This window comes from Electrona antarctica, assembly GCF_951216825.1.
Source record: "Electrona antarctica genome assembly, chromosome: 24".
NCBI classification, from domain to species: domain Eukaryota; kingdom Metazoa; phylum Chordata; class Actinopteri; order Myctophiformes; family Myctophidae; genus Electrona; species Electrona antarctica.
The window spans coordinates 3,384,371-3,400,627 of record NC_136803.1 but is presented as its reverse complement, the minus strand read 5'-3'; the positions used below and the strand labels follow the sequence as shown (position 1 = coordinate 3,400,627).

At 45.1% G+C, this 16,257-nt stretch overlaps 1 protein-coding gene across 1 annotated transcript; it reads left to right on the top strand.

The window, feature by feature from the left end:
- Positions 1 to 4,043: 4,043 nt before the first annotated feature.
- Positions 4,044 to 5,141, top strand: LOC306917178 (kelch domain-containing protein 3-like; the record flags this gene model as incomplete). The annotated part of the gene is made up of 1 exon (XM_079495311.1): positions 4,044 to 5,141. One exon carries the CDS (start codon positions 4,044 to 4,046, stop codon positions 5,139 to 5,141), a length of 1,098 nt encoding a protein of 365 aa, XP_079351437.1.
- Between the last annotated feature and the right edge of the window lie 11,116 nt (positions 5,142 to 16,257).

Here is a 16,257-nt window from a genome sequence, read left to right as displayed (position 1 = left end):
TAGGATGAAGTTTGTGAACATACACTAAAAGATTGATATAGGAGGGGCTAGGCTACCATTTTGAGAGAGAGAGAGAGGGAGAGAGAGAGAGAGAGAGAGACAGACAGACAGACAGACAGAGGTCTCTAGTGTGTGTGTGCGTGTGCGCAATGATACTTGTTCGATGAAGACAATTAAAAAAAAGGTTTAAACAACTGCAACAATAATACAAAAGTAAAAAAAAAACGACGACGATCTACAAGCTCACAACGCTCAACGCATTACAAAACAACGTGGTGCTTTGTGAGCTTTTAGATCTGCTATTTCCAGGTTTCGAGCTTGTGGATCTGCTGCTTTTGATGCTTTTGTGTGACGCTGTAGTAATGATCGAGTAGGGCCTTCATTTACCAAACATCACAAAGATAGAACATGAAGTTAAGAGGTTGATCTGCCCGACATAATTTGAATACCTTGCTGAAAACCATCTAGTCTTAGAGAATCAGACTTGAGTGTTACTGTTGTCTGTTTTCTTTTTTAAAGGTTTCATGACATTAACTTTCATTCATTTTCATTTTTCGTTTTTCTTTTAGGTTTTATGACTTCAATTTCACCCAAAACACACCCTGATGGACTTTGAACATTCAGTGGATTTTCTGTGTTCTGGCTGGAGTTTTCGCTGGGGTTTGGAAGCCTTTCGAGCTGCAATGAAAACAGGCAAAACAGTGAAAACAGTGACATCTGCTGGCAAATCCCATTGACATAATATGGGATTTGCAGGCTGTGACATCACAAACAGCAGGAAAATCAGAGCACTTGTTGGAGCCAGAAAACCACAGAAAATCTACTGAATGTTAAAGGTTCAGGTTTTTTGGGTGCAATTGAGCTCAGAAAACGTAAAAAATAAATAAGAAAAATTACCAACACCTTGGAGGCGCAAGACGGAGATCACTGTCAAGTTCAAGTGCACGGTAATTTGCCCGAGACAGAGATTGATTAATCTCCGTCCAATTAGTGCTATAAAAACTGATCGCATCGCTCTACAGCCTAGAGGCGCTTGTTGTGCAATCCTCGGTGTTGCACAACAGTGACACGTCATCGAAAATGTTCCCTGCCTGTTTAGCTGACGACAACAAAAATCTTAAAACATTCATAACTCGCGATCTAAATCATCCCGTCTAATTATGAAAAAAGATCCTGTGTTTGACGGTCCTCCGCTGTCCAGTCGCTAGTTGCGATAGATTTATTCTTACCTCCCGTTGTTGTCGATCGACTCTAGAGTGGTGTGGCTATTGTTAGCTGCTACACAGACATTCACAACAACATCCGGTCCGTAGGTAAAAGTGGTCCGGGCGCTATAAACGATGGGCACACTTTATTAATGGATTAAATAGGCCCGGGCCCTCAAGGTGTTGAAACACAAAATCTAAAAAATCTACAAGCTTCTATTTTTGACTAATGTTCCCCCCAGAATAGGCATGCTGGGGTTCAAGACAAGTGCATGGTTGAAGTAACGCATAAATCTTAAAAGCCACCTATAATTCTTAAAAGCCACTCATAAGTCGTGAAAGTCACTTATCTTACAAGTCACATATAAATGTGTCACAGTCGAACACCACGGCGTCATAATTCAGTTTAAAGTATGTTCTGCTAACCACACTGGTGTCTGTGATCTTATATAGTATGTGTTGTGCTAACCATACTGGTGTCTGTGATCTTATATAGTATGTGTTGTGCTAACCATACTGGTGTCTGTGATCTTATATAGTACGTGTTCTGCTAACCACACTGGTGTCTGTGATGGTATAATCTTCTTGTTTTTCTTTGTGCCGTCTCAGCCGTCGCCTTTTGATGTCGTTATAAAAATAATCACGCCAGCAAAGTTGACACTTCCCAGTAATTGAGGCTCTGAAATTAGCATGGCTGAGAGTTGATGTGTCTGCCCGCAAAACATACACAAATATGTATTGAAAATAGCAGATATCTCACGCACGCACGCACGCACGGTCAGTGGTTCTCAAAACTATCAAGGCAGACCCCCAAGATTATTTGGCCGCGGACCCCACCACCTCAAAATATTGTGTTACAGGGACCCCCCCCCAGAAGCAAGGATTTGAGTTGAAAATGTAAAAAACACATGTATATTCACAGAGCAAAAAAACAAATCACACCCGTGTGAAGTGAGGGGTGCTCTTGTCATCGTACATCATCTTGACGTAACATAAATTCCCATTGTCAATTCGACTTTAACTTAAAATACCGATTTGCTCAGACACATATGACGTAAATTCTCCATTCATTCTCCGTCAATGGGAATTTAATGTTTGTGTAAGATGAAAATCTACAGCCCTCTAGCCCTAGCGCCCTCAAAAAAGCAGATCTACAAGCTCACAGCGCGTCACTTTGTGCTGCACTATGAGCTTGTAGATCTTCTATTTGTGAACAGCCAAAGTATAAAATAAAGGTTAAAGCGGTTAAAATCTAAGAATGACACAGATTGCTCTCCCCCATCTTAATGGGTTCAAAACCAAACGTGACGGTCATTCCACATCAAACGTTTATTCATGTCACTTTACGTGACCTTTGGGCTTGGCGCTGGGACCGCCGCCTTGGACCTCTGGGCCACGTGTTGGACTACAAACAGAGCCTTTAATGCTGACCTTTGGATGGCCTGGAGAGGTCATGTTTGACCACACGTCTACTTTTTTAGAAATGCATGCGAACTGACTAAATGATGAGGGGACTAATTATGCCGCGACACCAATAAGTGGATACAGATATCCGTGTGTGTGTGTGTGTGTGTGTGTGTGTGTGTGTGTGTGTGTGTGTGTGTGTGTGTGTGTGTGTGTGTGTGTGTGTGTGTGTGTGTGTGTGTGTGTGTGTGTGTGTGTGTGTTGTTTGAACAAATCATTTAATCGATGTGATCAGCTGTTATGGAAGCCAGCTTTGCTTTGATTTCATAATCTAATTTTGTATTGTTGAGATAGTGTCTCACACCTTCCTCTTGACACTACAACCTAGATTCTCTTTGGGGTTCAGGTCAGGGAAGTTGGTCGGTCTGTTAAGCACAGTAATACCATGGTCAGTACACCGATTAGTTTGTAGTAGTAGTAGTAGTTTTGGCACTGTGGGCAGGTGCCAAGTCCTGCTGGAAAAGGACATCAGCATCTCCTCCATCAAGTGCTCTAAAATAGGTGGCTGTGTTGACTTAACCTGACTCTGCCAGATTGCGACAGTATTGAGTTCACAAGTTCCCTCCTCCTGCCTGCATCTGGGCTCTCTCAGGCAGAAACGATGAACCGGAAGCAGCAGGACAAAAAATATGATATCTCCATAATTTCGAGTTGTAGGTTGTGTTTACATTTGCACTGTGGCACAGCTTCAATATGTCGCCAGTCTTGCGTTGATCCCGCCTCTAGCGGCCGCATACGGCCGCATATCGCTCCGGTCTGATTTGGACCGGAGTACATCGTCTCTGCCTGAGAGACACCAGACTCACCCTTCTGGCAGAATGCAAATGTTGTCCAGCAGGGGGAGTGGTTCTACCAGGCTAGTGTTGACTCTGGACTTGATACAACACAGTGGACCGACACCAGCAGATGACATGGCACCCCAAATCATCACTGACTGTGAAATCTTCACACTGGAATCAACACAGCCATCTTTCCAGGAGATTTTATAGCATTGTGTGCTTCTGAATATTTCCAATTTGTTGTATTTTTACTTCTACTTTACTATCTCAAAGGCAAATATTGTACTTTTACTCCACTACAATATTTTAAAACTATAGTTACTTTGTAGATTTTGATTAGTATTTCAAAACATACATTACCCACTACAATCTGTGAGCTTGGGGATCTGCTATGGTGTGCCATATTAGGCAGATCAACATGGCATCGGCTTCCCTGATTGGTGCACCCATCCCATCAGCCTCATTGATTGGCCAAGCTTCATGCGACATTTGAAGCTCTGTACTATAATATAAGAGTTAGAGTGCAGAATGCAGCTCAGATTCTTTACACAGTAAGTCTTGCATAAATATAATTAAGTCAAAGTTAATGTCCAAGATGTTACGCTGGACATTGCATCTGAATGGAGGACCACACAGAGATTTTCATGCTGGTGTTGCGGTCGGAGACAAGGTGTACTACTTTAAAGCAAATGGTAACATCTACGACAGGGAGCACATGAATATACACATCTTCAACACGGTGTCTTTGCGCTGGAGGAAGTTGCCCAGACTGATAACAGAATTGGAACGTCCCTTTGAGGTTCCCTCCAAGCTTCCCGCCATGCTAGACTATTACACAGCCGTACTGATACAAGACACCATCTACCTCTGGGGCTGGTATGGTAAGCACTCAAAGAAGTCCCGCAATGTCCTTTTTGGGTTTGACGTCAGCAGCCACAGATGGTTCAAGCCCAAGGTTTCCGGGACTCTTCCAGAGGAGAAGCCTAACTATGTAGTATCGGTCTTGGGGAAGGTCATCTATATCTGTGGAGGATGCATGAGGCCGACTGGACTCACTAATGACATCTACAAGTTGGACACCACCACAATGGTCTGGGCGTTAATCGACACCAGGGGCACTCTGCCACCTTCTTCGGAACCTCATTTTTCCACCATCATCGAGACGAAGATGTTTGTATTTGGACTCAATCACACCATCTGTGTGTTTGATACAGAGACCAACTGCTGGCTGGGCACACCTTCTGCAAAGCTCCCAGGAGAATGCTGGGATCGTTCAACATCTGATGGACCGTGCAATGTCTGTAATCTCACTGCGGAGAAATGCTGCTGTCCGGACTCTAATCATTCAGCCTTTGCCCACAATGAAGAGCTGTACATATTCCGTAGCTGCAGCACCAAACAGAACTTCACTGATCTGTGGAAGTTCAACCCAGAGACCTTCTCCTGGATGAAAACGGAACCCAAAGGCCTTGGCCCGAGTCCAACGACTAGTATGTGCTGTTGCAGGGTGGGAGATCGCATCTTCTTCTTTGGAGGAAAGAGCACACCCGATGACCTGTACATCTTAGACTTGAGTCCCTGTCTTAAGACCCTATGCAAGCTAGCAGTTACTCAGCACAGTCTGGAGCAATCGGAACTTCCACCTAACATCAAATGGGAAATGGCAGCTATGGCTACTAAGATAAGAAACTAAATATGTTTTGTAAGAGATGGGACATATTCCGCAGCTACGGAAAATGACTTCGAGCAGTAACAGTAACCTTTTATTTTGTTGGTTTTGAGTTGAGTATTTCCGTGAATGCATTATTGATGCTCAGTGTTGTGTGTAGTGGGGACCACCACAGTAAGAACTTCACCCTCGCCTGCTGCATGGCATCCAACATGGCACAGCACGCAAAGCCGTGATGGTCAAGGAATGTATTAACTCCTACAACGCCATTGCCGAAGACCTTTGTCAATTGCACTTTTATAGTGCATTTGATGGATCGAGCCATAATGCTACTTACGTTAGCCGGTTAGCTAGCTGTGTTAGCACAGTACTGGATCGTTCATCCTAGATCGTCGTCGCCATAATAATCCATTCTATCCGTTTCTTTCAATCGCTGTATCTCCTATTCCTTGTCCCAGATGGCATTTTGGTCAAAACAGCGTTTCTTTGACGGCACAGAGCCGGTGATGTGGAGCTCTCCAGTGCCCCGGCATAGATCGATCATGTAAACAAAGGCTGTCTCGACTCCGTCTAGCTTGCTGGGATAATCCACTTCCGGTCGACTGAAAAAGTGGCTTTTCAAAATAAGAGCTCGACTGGAAAAAATGCTGGCGTGAATTAGGTCCTAATTTTTCAATAAATGATAGCGCTAAATGGGTTAAGGTCTGTTGCACTCAAAATGGATCGCATACACATACAGCAAAGCTGTAAATGGGCTTTTCAAGAAGATGAGATTCCCCCCCTCTCTCCTCAGCTGTGATATAGGACTCTTCATTGGCAACTGTATCAGAACAATAGCCCTTTAGACAGGCCTCAGGAAAAGGCAACGGACCTTTTTTCCATTCAAATAGATTTGGTTGTTTGAGCATAGTGGGTTTCTCAACACCACGCCTCGATGATGCAGCTTTGAGTCTGTGTCACAGAGTAAAGGTGGTTGCACACCGGCCGCGTTTTTCGGAAAACCGATGAAGAAACGCCGCTAAAAATCCGAATTCGCATCCGGTTCGTGCCCGGTGTGTGGAGACCTTAAGTCGTTGCAGTGACAGCAATGGATGTGATGAGTGTCGGGGAGGTAAACTTTAAAGCTACTAAAGACTCTTTCACTGTTTTCCCAAATTGCACAAACTCAAAGACGGCATGAGGACAAATGAACGGGGACATCATCAGATGCCTCTACCAGCTCAGTGGCCTTGTGGTTAGAGTGTCCGCCCTGAGACTGGGAGGTCGGGGTTCAATCCCCGGCCGGGTCATACCAAAGACTCTAAAAATGGGACCCAAGGCCTCCCTGCTTGACACTCAGCATCAAGGGTTGGATTGGGGGTATAAGTCCCTGCGACATACTAGCGTCATGTCCAGGGGGTGTACTTGTACATCAAGCTGCCTCACGCTACAGAAACAGGAGATAGTCTCCTCCCCATGGCTCGGCAAGGCTAGTTACTTACTACCATTAAAACTGCGGCCACACTTACGTGATAATAAAGAAAAGCTTGCTGAAGCCACATTCAGCCACATTTGAAGAACGTTCTGCACAGATGAAAATCACATCACAGGGTGCGTCACAGGGACAAACCGTAACAAATGCGCTACCTACTGTATCTCCAACGTCTGACCCGTTAACATAGCCGTAACGGTGCTGCTACGACTAATAGACTCCCAAACACACAAAGTCACTTGTTGGAGCGGTTATCACCACTCAAAGAATAAAGAAAATAAATACCTCAAAGGATGCAATTCCGAGAACTGTCCACACGAGATCCAGAAGTGAAAAGGGCCCTGGCGATGAAAACAGAACCCACAGAACCAGTGAGAAGGTCAAAGATCTGCACCACCTTGATGTCTTTCTAGATACAGACCGTGTCCTCAAGGTGGGAGGAGGTCTCCACCACGCATCCCTCCCTGATTCATTCAAGCGCCCAAGAGCCATCATCCCTCTCATGTGACAAATGTGATAGCTCTCTCTCAGCCATGAAAGAGACAATGCATCAGGGAAAAGACATGAAAGTGTCATGCCGGTGGCATGTAAAGTAGCCTTGCCGAGCCATGAGGCCCATAGGGGCAGGAGCCTATCTCCTGTTTCTGTAGCGTGAGGCAGCTTGAAGTACACCCCCTGGACATGACGCTAGTATGTCGCAGGGACTTACCCCCAATCCAACCCTTGATGCTGAGTGTCAAGCAGGGAGGCCTTGGGTCCCATTTTTAGAGTCTTTGGTATGACCCGGCCGGGGATTGAACCCCAACCTCCCAGTCTCAGGGTGGACACTCTAACCACAAGGCCACTGAGCTGGTCAGTGGCATGTGGAAGCGCCAAATAAAGACCATAGGGAGTGTTCTGAACTCCATTGGACACTCGACGATGCTTCGCTACGGGCTCTACTCCATGAAGCCATGGCCATAGTCAACAGTCGACCCCTCATCCCTCAACAGTCACGACAGCCTACAACCACTCACCCCCAATCATCTGACCCGCATTAAGTCCAGCACAGCCCTGCCTCCACCTGGTGCTTTCCTATGTTGAGTACTGTATCTGCACAAAGTCATCGCCAGACAGCGTTGAAACTCGCCATAGAAGATGGCAATAGGAGATAAGAGACTGAATAAGAAAGGCAGACGTTTGAGGGGAGGCATACTATGGTCCGACGGAGCATTGGTCCGAGATGCGTTGGGGGACGGGAGAGGGTTGGGGTTAGGTTTAGGTGTGCTGCCCCGGGGGAGGTTAGGGTTAGGGTGGGGGTTTGAGGTAGGTTGTCGTTCGGACCAATGCTCCGTCGGACCAAACACATGAACCCACGTTTGAGTAAAGAAGCGGTGTTTTAGCGTCCTGTAACATCTGCACGTTACTTCTGCTGTTAGAAGCTTCTTAAGCCTGGCACAGTTGAATGGACACTATAATTAGTTTATTCAGTCGTGTTCGTTTATTAGGTTTATTATTTGATATGAAAGTGTTCATAATTTAGGTGGGAGATGGGATATGCCCATTGAACAATCATTAGTTTTTGTTCTATTGTTTTATTGTGAAATGTACCTGTTCTAAGTCAAGATCCCTTTTTAGTTTTGTGAGTTTTAAGGTTTTTATTTTGAAAGGGAGTTTGATGACATACTTACTATAGCGTGACAGCAGAGAGGAAATCTAGATGATCAAACTGACATTGCATTTTATATTTTATTTCATTTTTATTCATTCATTCATTCATTCATACAAGAGGCAATTTTCGTAAGTGGCAAATCTTATTGTCTCGGATATTGTGTGTCCAGATGCAACAGCCGACCTTCTTTGATCTCTTCAACAGGGGGTCCGAGACCCCTAGGGCAGTGGTTCCCAAAGTGGGGTCCGGGGACCCCTGTGGGTACTTGAGGTAGTTCCAGGGGGTACCTAGCTCAATTAGAGATAGCTGGGAACCAAATGGACCCTTGTGGGTCTGTAACTCAGAGAGTGTACAAATGGAACCAAATGGACCCTAACGGGTCCATTTGGTTCCATTTGTACACTCTCAGAGTCAAATTAACAGCGGTTTTACGATATGAATTGGGGTCCCAGAGATAGAAATGCCATTAAATTGGGGGTCCGTAGCATAATGCGTGTCAAACTGGGGGGTAATATGTTTCGGAATCACTGCTAGAGCTGTAAGAATCTTCCCTTATCGGGGTCACTGGCATAGGTTTTCAAATGGGGGGTCCGTGGCCTAATAAATGTTGATTTGGGGGTCCTTGACACGGAAAGGTTTGGGAACCACTGCCCTAGGGGGTCCTCAGAGATACTGCGGGGGAGCCGCTAAATATTTGTGTCATAGGGTCTTTATTATTTTATTTTTACATGCACTTGAACCCTTACATTCCCATTCATGGGGAACATTGGTAAATGGTGCATTTACCGGTGTATATATAGCGCCTTTATCCAAGGCGCTTTACATAGATTGTACATTACATTCACCCATTCACACACGCATTCATACACTGATGGCGACGCGACGGAAACCATGCAAGGCCCCAACCAGCACATTAGGAGCAATTAGGGGTTCAGTGTCTTACATTAGGCGGAAATAACAGAGTGACAAGTTGGTGATGAGGTTTGGTGTACAGGGAAAAAGATCAGGCCAAGTCCAAGTACCGAGCCAACGGTCAAGTTTACATTACAGTATTGACGGTTTAAGTTGCTAAATGTCTGAACACACATTTAACATGATTCTAATATGTAGTGGGGAACTGCATGGGGCTCCGTGCTTAGGGTTCCCTGGCCTGGAAAACATTGACGATCCCTGCTGTAAAGTAACCCCCAATTGTCGTGACTGATTTGTCTCTGTCTCCACTGTAGATACCAGCATTGCGGTGCCACAAATCTCCCCATTTCTCCATGACAAGGCTTGGACGTCCGACTGACTCCCTGTAGAAGTCACATCTCGTGTCTGTAGGTAGACATTATCGCATGCACGCACGCACGCACGCACGCACACAAATGTTAAACCACTCGAGCCCTATCGAGACAGTCAAGGCTTTTTTTTTTAATCGTTTATTTTAGATTTGGAGAAAGGAGAAGACATTTTTATTTCATCTAGTTAGGCACTGGTCTACTCGGGAGTAATGCAAGTCTGGACTTTAGTATGAGTCTTCTTGGTTTGCTTGCTCAGGTGTAAACAGAAAAGGATGAGGTAATAGAATCCGAATTCCGAACCACGTCGGACCCACTTGACGATAATAAAACACAAACTCGTCAACTGGGTCATGGACATTATACAGGTAAGCACAGTGACTGTCTCCAATGGATAAAGTGAAACTTGGTGACACGTAGCAGGTCAACCTTCCTTACCTCATCAAGGCTTAACAAAACAGAACAAAAGCTGTAGGTTTTGCATATTGCGTTTGAATGAGATGTAAAGCCCAAACCATGTAGTTTGTTTATACTGTGTGACAGAGTTGCGCAAACAGTTCACTCACGCCCTCCTGAATTTATTCCGTATTTTTTGGAAAGTGACACCTTTGCATGATGGAGTAGATTTATATTATTTAGGTAACTATAAAAACGGTTTGCATCTGTGATAAAGTGAAAAGAAGTGCAGCATGGTGTAATCATCATTTGGGTGTATGTACTGTATCTGCAAACACACATGCCATTGATTATATTAGGGCAGATTCATGTATTTCTTGGCCCGGCAAAATAATAATATAAAATAATCCTTTCGATCATGGCCGGCCCAAACATTGCCTAGCTGAAACCCTACTTAACCCATTTTGGGCGGGAACCCTTTTGGTGTTTTAACTAAGCATTATGTTATACTTTAGCTATTGAAAAATAGCAGATCTACAAGCTCATAACGCGCCACCGAGTGGCGCGCTACGAGCTTGTAGGTCTGCTATTTTTGAAAAATCGTAAAAAATGCGGCACAAATCTTTGAATATATATTCTTTCAGAATCCTTTTTTTTTTATTTTGACGTAGGGTTAGGGTTAAACAGTACATTAATATATTATTAATATGTATCTGAATACATTGGAGGTGAGTGGTCTCTCTCTCTGAGCAGTCCAGTGTGTAGATTCTAGCGATCCCATGGCAGGACCGTCAGTTAAGGCACAACAAAGCCGCATCATGACGTCTTTCAATGAATGTTGCCACTCTAATGCTTTGGCGATCAATGTGGTCATATTAGGGAGACCATGAATGAGCTTCTCTGATTGGTCCATCCATTAACTTCATGGATTGGTCAAACTTCACGTGAACATTTGTGTCTCTGCACCAATAACTGTTGGAGCGCACAACACGACTCCAGTCTACTTCTAGTGAATTGTGTCGATTTATGCTTATCTACAAAGCAAGAGTTGAATAAATCCAGTTACATCAACGTTAGTGCTTATTGTCTACGATGCTACACTGGACGTTCCGTCTGAAGGGAGGAACACACAGAGATTTCCACGCTGGTGTCGCGGTCGGACACAAGGCCTACTACTTTAAACCACACGGTAGCGAATACTACAGGGATCGCATGGATGTGCACGTTTTCAACACAGTGACTTTGCGCTGGGAGAAGTCGCCTCAACTGTTGACAGAATCAGGACACCCCCTTGAGGTTCCCTCCAAGGTTCCCGCCAGGCTCGACAAATACTGTATGTATGTCCTGATAGGACATACGGTATACCTCTGGGGGTGGAGAGATATTTCCTCAAAGAAGTTCATCAGTGTCCTTTTTGAATTTGATGTCGACACCCATAGATGGTTCAAGCCGAAGGTTTCTGGGACTGTTCCAGTGGCGTATAATAGCTACTCGGTCTGTGTTTTGGGGAAGATCATTTATATATGTGGAAGTCGCAACAGTCGCCCTGCGGACATCTACAAGTTGGACACCAGCACAATGTTATTGTCCTTAATTAACACCAGGGGCATTCCACCAGATACTTCATCTATGTATCACTTTGCCACCATCATTGGGACAAAGATGCTTGTTTGTGGTTATTGGGGCAATAATTGGATCCGAGTGTTTGACACAGAGACTGACAGCTGGCTAGAAACACCTTCTGCACACCTCCCGGAGCGACCTGCCTGGGGTTATGACAATGCACTCACCTACAACGGAGAGCTGTACATGTTTGTAGGAAGAAGCAAACAGGACTGTGGAACATCAGAATATCTGTGGAAGTTCAACCCAGGATGCAACTCCTGGAAGAAGGTCGAGCTGAAGGGGAACGGCCCGGGTCCAACATATACCATGTGCTGTTGCATGGTGGGAGATCGCATACTTTTCCCCGGGGGACAGAACACGACCGATGAGCTGTACATCTTAGACCTGAGTCCTAGTCTGAAGACGTTGTGCAAGCTAGCGGTTCTACAGTATGATCTGGAACAATCAGATCTCCCACACAACCTCAGGTGGGAACTGGCACCCATGACCACCAACAGCAACGAAAAGAAAAGAACATGAGTGTGCTCGTACACGCATGTGCGCGCGCATGCACACACACACACTTTTTTTTTTTTAATTAATCAGTATGTATATGCCACACTTGAGCATTTGAGCACATGAGACACAGAGAGTGGAACCCATGTTGTCGGTGCGGCACTGGCCCCGTCGTTCCTGCTGCATGTGTTCTCTGACCACTGGTCAGATTTTCTTCATCCTTGGCCGGCCGTGTTGATTTTGACAGCAAGTGTTGATTTAGTGTCGCTCCATCAGTCACGCCTCCATCTATGGCTGTCGGTCCCTCACGAGGCGTCGGTCCAGCGCCCGGCAGCCGGCGAAAGCTAGAGTGCTCAACAGGACCGAAAAGTATATACATATTTTGTTTTAAGTCACTCCAGTAAAAGTAAACGCTATGACCAAACTATACCACATGCTATACGTAAGACTCATATACTGTAGTGTATACAATACTGTGCAGACCAAAAGTGGATGCAATGTTTCGACACGAAACCAATCACAAATCCCGCAGACAATCAGCGCAGCGCGCCGTGTCCCTCTCCCCTCACTCCATGCAGCTGTCCTTCATTGATCCGCAGAGGGAGGGGAGTTGTCATTGATCCCGGGAGCAGCCCAGGGTCTTATTAAAACAACTGCTACTCGTCCCCAAAGCAAACGCAAGACGCGCAACTTACCTCACATATCTGATCTGACTCCATGCGGGGCCACGCATTGATTTACTAGGTTGGTGTTTGCATGTGTCAAATCCCCCCCCCCACACACACACACACACACAAACACACACATTCATGCACGCACTCGCACACTCAGCACGTGTCTGTGTTACTATACTTGTGAGGATGTCCACATTTTGAGACAGGAATTTTATTAATGGCGTTTTTTACCATTATGTTGTCATTTGTAAATGGCCGATAATAGATGATATACTTCTGGACTGGACCGAAACCTATAGTGTAACTACATGTCTAACCCTAACTCTAACCTGAATCATTTTCTAATTCTAACCTTATTAATCTAAAATAAAATCACACCCGTGTGAACTGAGTGGTGCAGTGACGTCACACACTAACCATAGCAACCATGCTCACCTGTACGTGGTGCCACGTACAGGTGTACAGGTACACGGGTACACGTACAGGTACACGGGTACAGACAAAGCTGGTGTTAGGACAGCAGAGTCACTGCCCATATTTCGCCGCAGGTTGAAAACCCACCTCTTCAGGAAACACTACCCTTCCTCTCTGCCTGACCTACTTGTTGTTAACTAGTTGTACGAACGCTTGTTTTCTATTGTTGTATTGTTTATTGGATCTTGTTTAGTCGATACACTTAATTGTTTTAGCTCATGCTCATTTGATTTAGCTATTTTGTCTCATCTGTTTAAGGAAATAGGTAGCTGATATATTGCACTTTTACCTTAGCGCTAGGTATACTCTTGGTTGCTTGTTTTTGCAGAAAATGCACTAAAGACTTCTGGTGATTAGTAGTTTTTGTTCCCTACCTATGTTGAATACACTTATTGTAAGTCGCTTTGGATAAAAGCGTCTGCTAAATGACTGTAATGTAATGGTTATTGGAGTGGTTTGCACCACTCAAAAATACAAGAATCATTCCGCTATGAAACAGCCATTTTCTTCCATGATGACCTGCAGGAAAAATGGTCTCAAACTGAACTTGTGGGGGCATTTGGCCCTCACAAGTATAGTAATATGAGTGCACGCACGCACGCACGCACACACACACACACACACACACACACACACACACACACACACACACACACACACACACACAAGTGCAGCTATAACTGGCTGCACGTCTACATGCCCAGCTGTAATTTGTGATAGCCGATCAAACTTCCTCACCAACCCACCAGTCAATATCATATAGCACACACACACACACACACACACACACACACACACGCACACACAGCTAATAGGAATAAACATTTCACCTTTTGTCTAAACAATGGAGTCCAGTGTGTATCCCCCGAGGCCATAGCGAGGTCAATGGGTGATGTGGTCAGATACATAACTGGGCTTTCCTTGATTTTTAAATGGCTCGCCTCCCACACTGGAGCCTGTGGGCAGATCAATAGCCAGTCATATTCGGCAGAGAGGTGAGCCTAGGTACAACTTTAATTGTCACAGTCTGAAGACTCTTCTTAGCCACTTAATACGTTGCCGAGCGGAGTCCCTCAGGGCTCCGTACTGGTGTATGTATTGCTTTTCCCCTGTTTTCGCTCCGCATTAGAGAGAGAGCGCGAGTGCATTTTCCGGCATCGCCGCCTTCGGACAATAACAGCAGTGATTCCGTATTAGCTGTCATGTCCGACACCCTACAGTATACCCCAAACCCTGACCCCATAACCTCACAGGGAAGCTGTCATGTCCGACACCCTACCCCAAACCCTGACCCCATAACCTCACAGGGAAGCTGTCATGTCCGACACCCTCTACCCCAAACCCTAACCCCTATAACCTCACAGGGAAGCTGTCATGTCCGACACCCTACCCCAAACCCTAACCCCATAACCTCACAGGGAAGCTGTCATGTCCGACACCCTACCCCAAACCCTAACCCCATAATCTCACAGACACCCTCTACCCCAAACCCTAACCCCATAACCTCACAGGGAAGCTGTCATGTCCGACACCCTACCCCAAACCCTAACCCCATAATCTCACAGGCGCAGACACCCCAAACCCTAACCCCATAACCTCACAGGGAAGCTGTCATGTCCGAAACCCTACCCCAAACCCTAACCCCATAATCTCACAGGCACAGACACCCTATACCCCAAACCCTAACCCTATAACCTCACAGGGAAGCTGTCATGTCCGACACCCTCTACCCCAAACCCTAACCCCATAACCTCACAGGGAAGCCACGGGTGATTTTTAACCAGCCACGCATGTGCTGGCCTTCCGGCAACGCATGTCGGGAGCCACGTTGACCAGCAGGGGGAGTGTGACAAAATACGCCGAGAATGCACTCGCTCCTTCTGCCGCATTAACAGTTTGACGGCCGCTAATTGTTTGATCCAGTGTTGCGCCGCTGCGTAATACGACATCCCCGCTATTTGTTTTGTGTCTAAATCGCATCGCATTAATAATAACAAAAAAAGTCCGCCTCTGCCGCGCAGCAGGGAGAGAGAGCTTCATGTTATGACGACGAAACCGGAAATCGATACTTATGCTGGGCTGCTAGGGCTTCTGGGAAATTGAGTCCAATGCAAGCGGACGGTGGTTTTGTCTCACTACAACAGCCTCCCAGCCCCCTCCTTTCTGCTTGGCAAGATGGCGGGTGGTATGATCGTTCAAAAACAAACTGAGGAACGGATCAAACGCCAAAATACTTCAGCGTATGATCTAAAGGTAATAAAACAATCCAGGCAGCGTAGGATATTTAATTAAAAGGCGGGTTCCGCGTGATGTGGCGTCAAACTGTTAAATGTCTTTGCTGCAAATGGCCGATATGCGCGCCTCACTCATAAGCGTTGCGTCGCTAGCACATACTAGAGCATGTCTGAAATAAGTGTCAGAGCTGAAATTGACATGTAAATATGAAATAAATGCTTAACTCTTTGAGCGTTTCAAGGATTTCTATATAGTAGGTAGACTTCTCTATGGCCAGAATGGCGTTTTTGAATGATTTATTGAAAATTCTCTGTTGTGAATGTGTGACAACGAAAGACCTTCAGAGAAAGCTTGACTTGTCTGCTTCCAGGAAAAAAATGAACTGAGTTGATAAAATGTTTAGTTCTTGTGTTGGAAGCCATTTAAAAGAGCCTGCATTTACACTGTTTCTGTTTCTAGGACAACCAAAAAAAGTTATGCCCGGTTGAAGTTTTATTTTCTAAATAACTTTTTTTCTGCTGGGCATACATAGCCATGCAATATCTCATTTTAAAGGGTGAGTTGTCTAGTTCAATTAAAATAAAATAAAAAGTTTCTCACATGTACCACTGTAGATATTTTGCCATCTATAAATAGCATGGTCAGTCATGATCAATCTGACCTATCCAGCTAAAAGTCCCCATAGCTCTGAAATTGGAACATCATATAAACTCAATTCTTTTTTGGGGTAAAATTAGACATTCTAACGCACATTTTGATATATACCATGTTTACATAGTCTTACCAGTACCTTGTCTATTCATGCATGTATCTCAAAAACCTGTTATGAAGAAACACA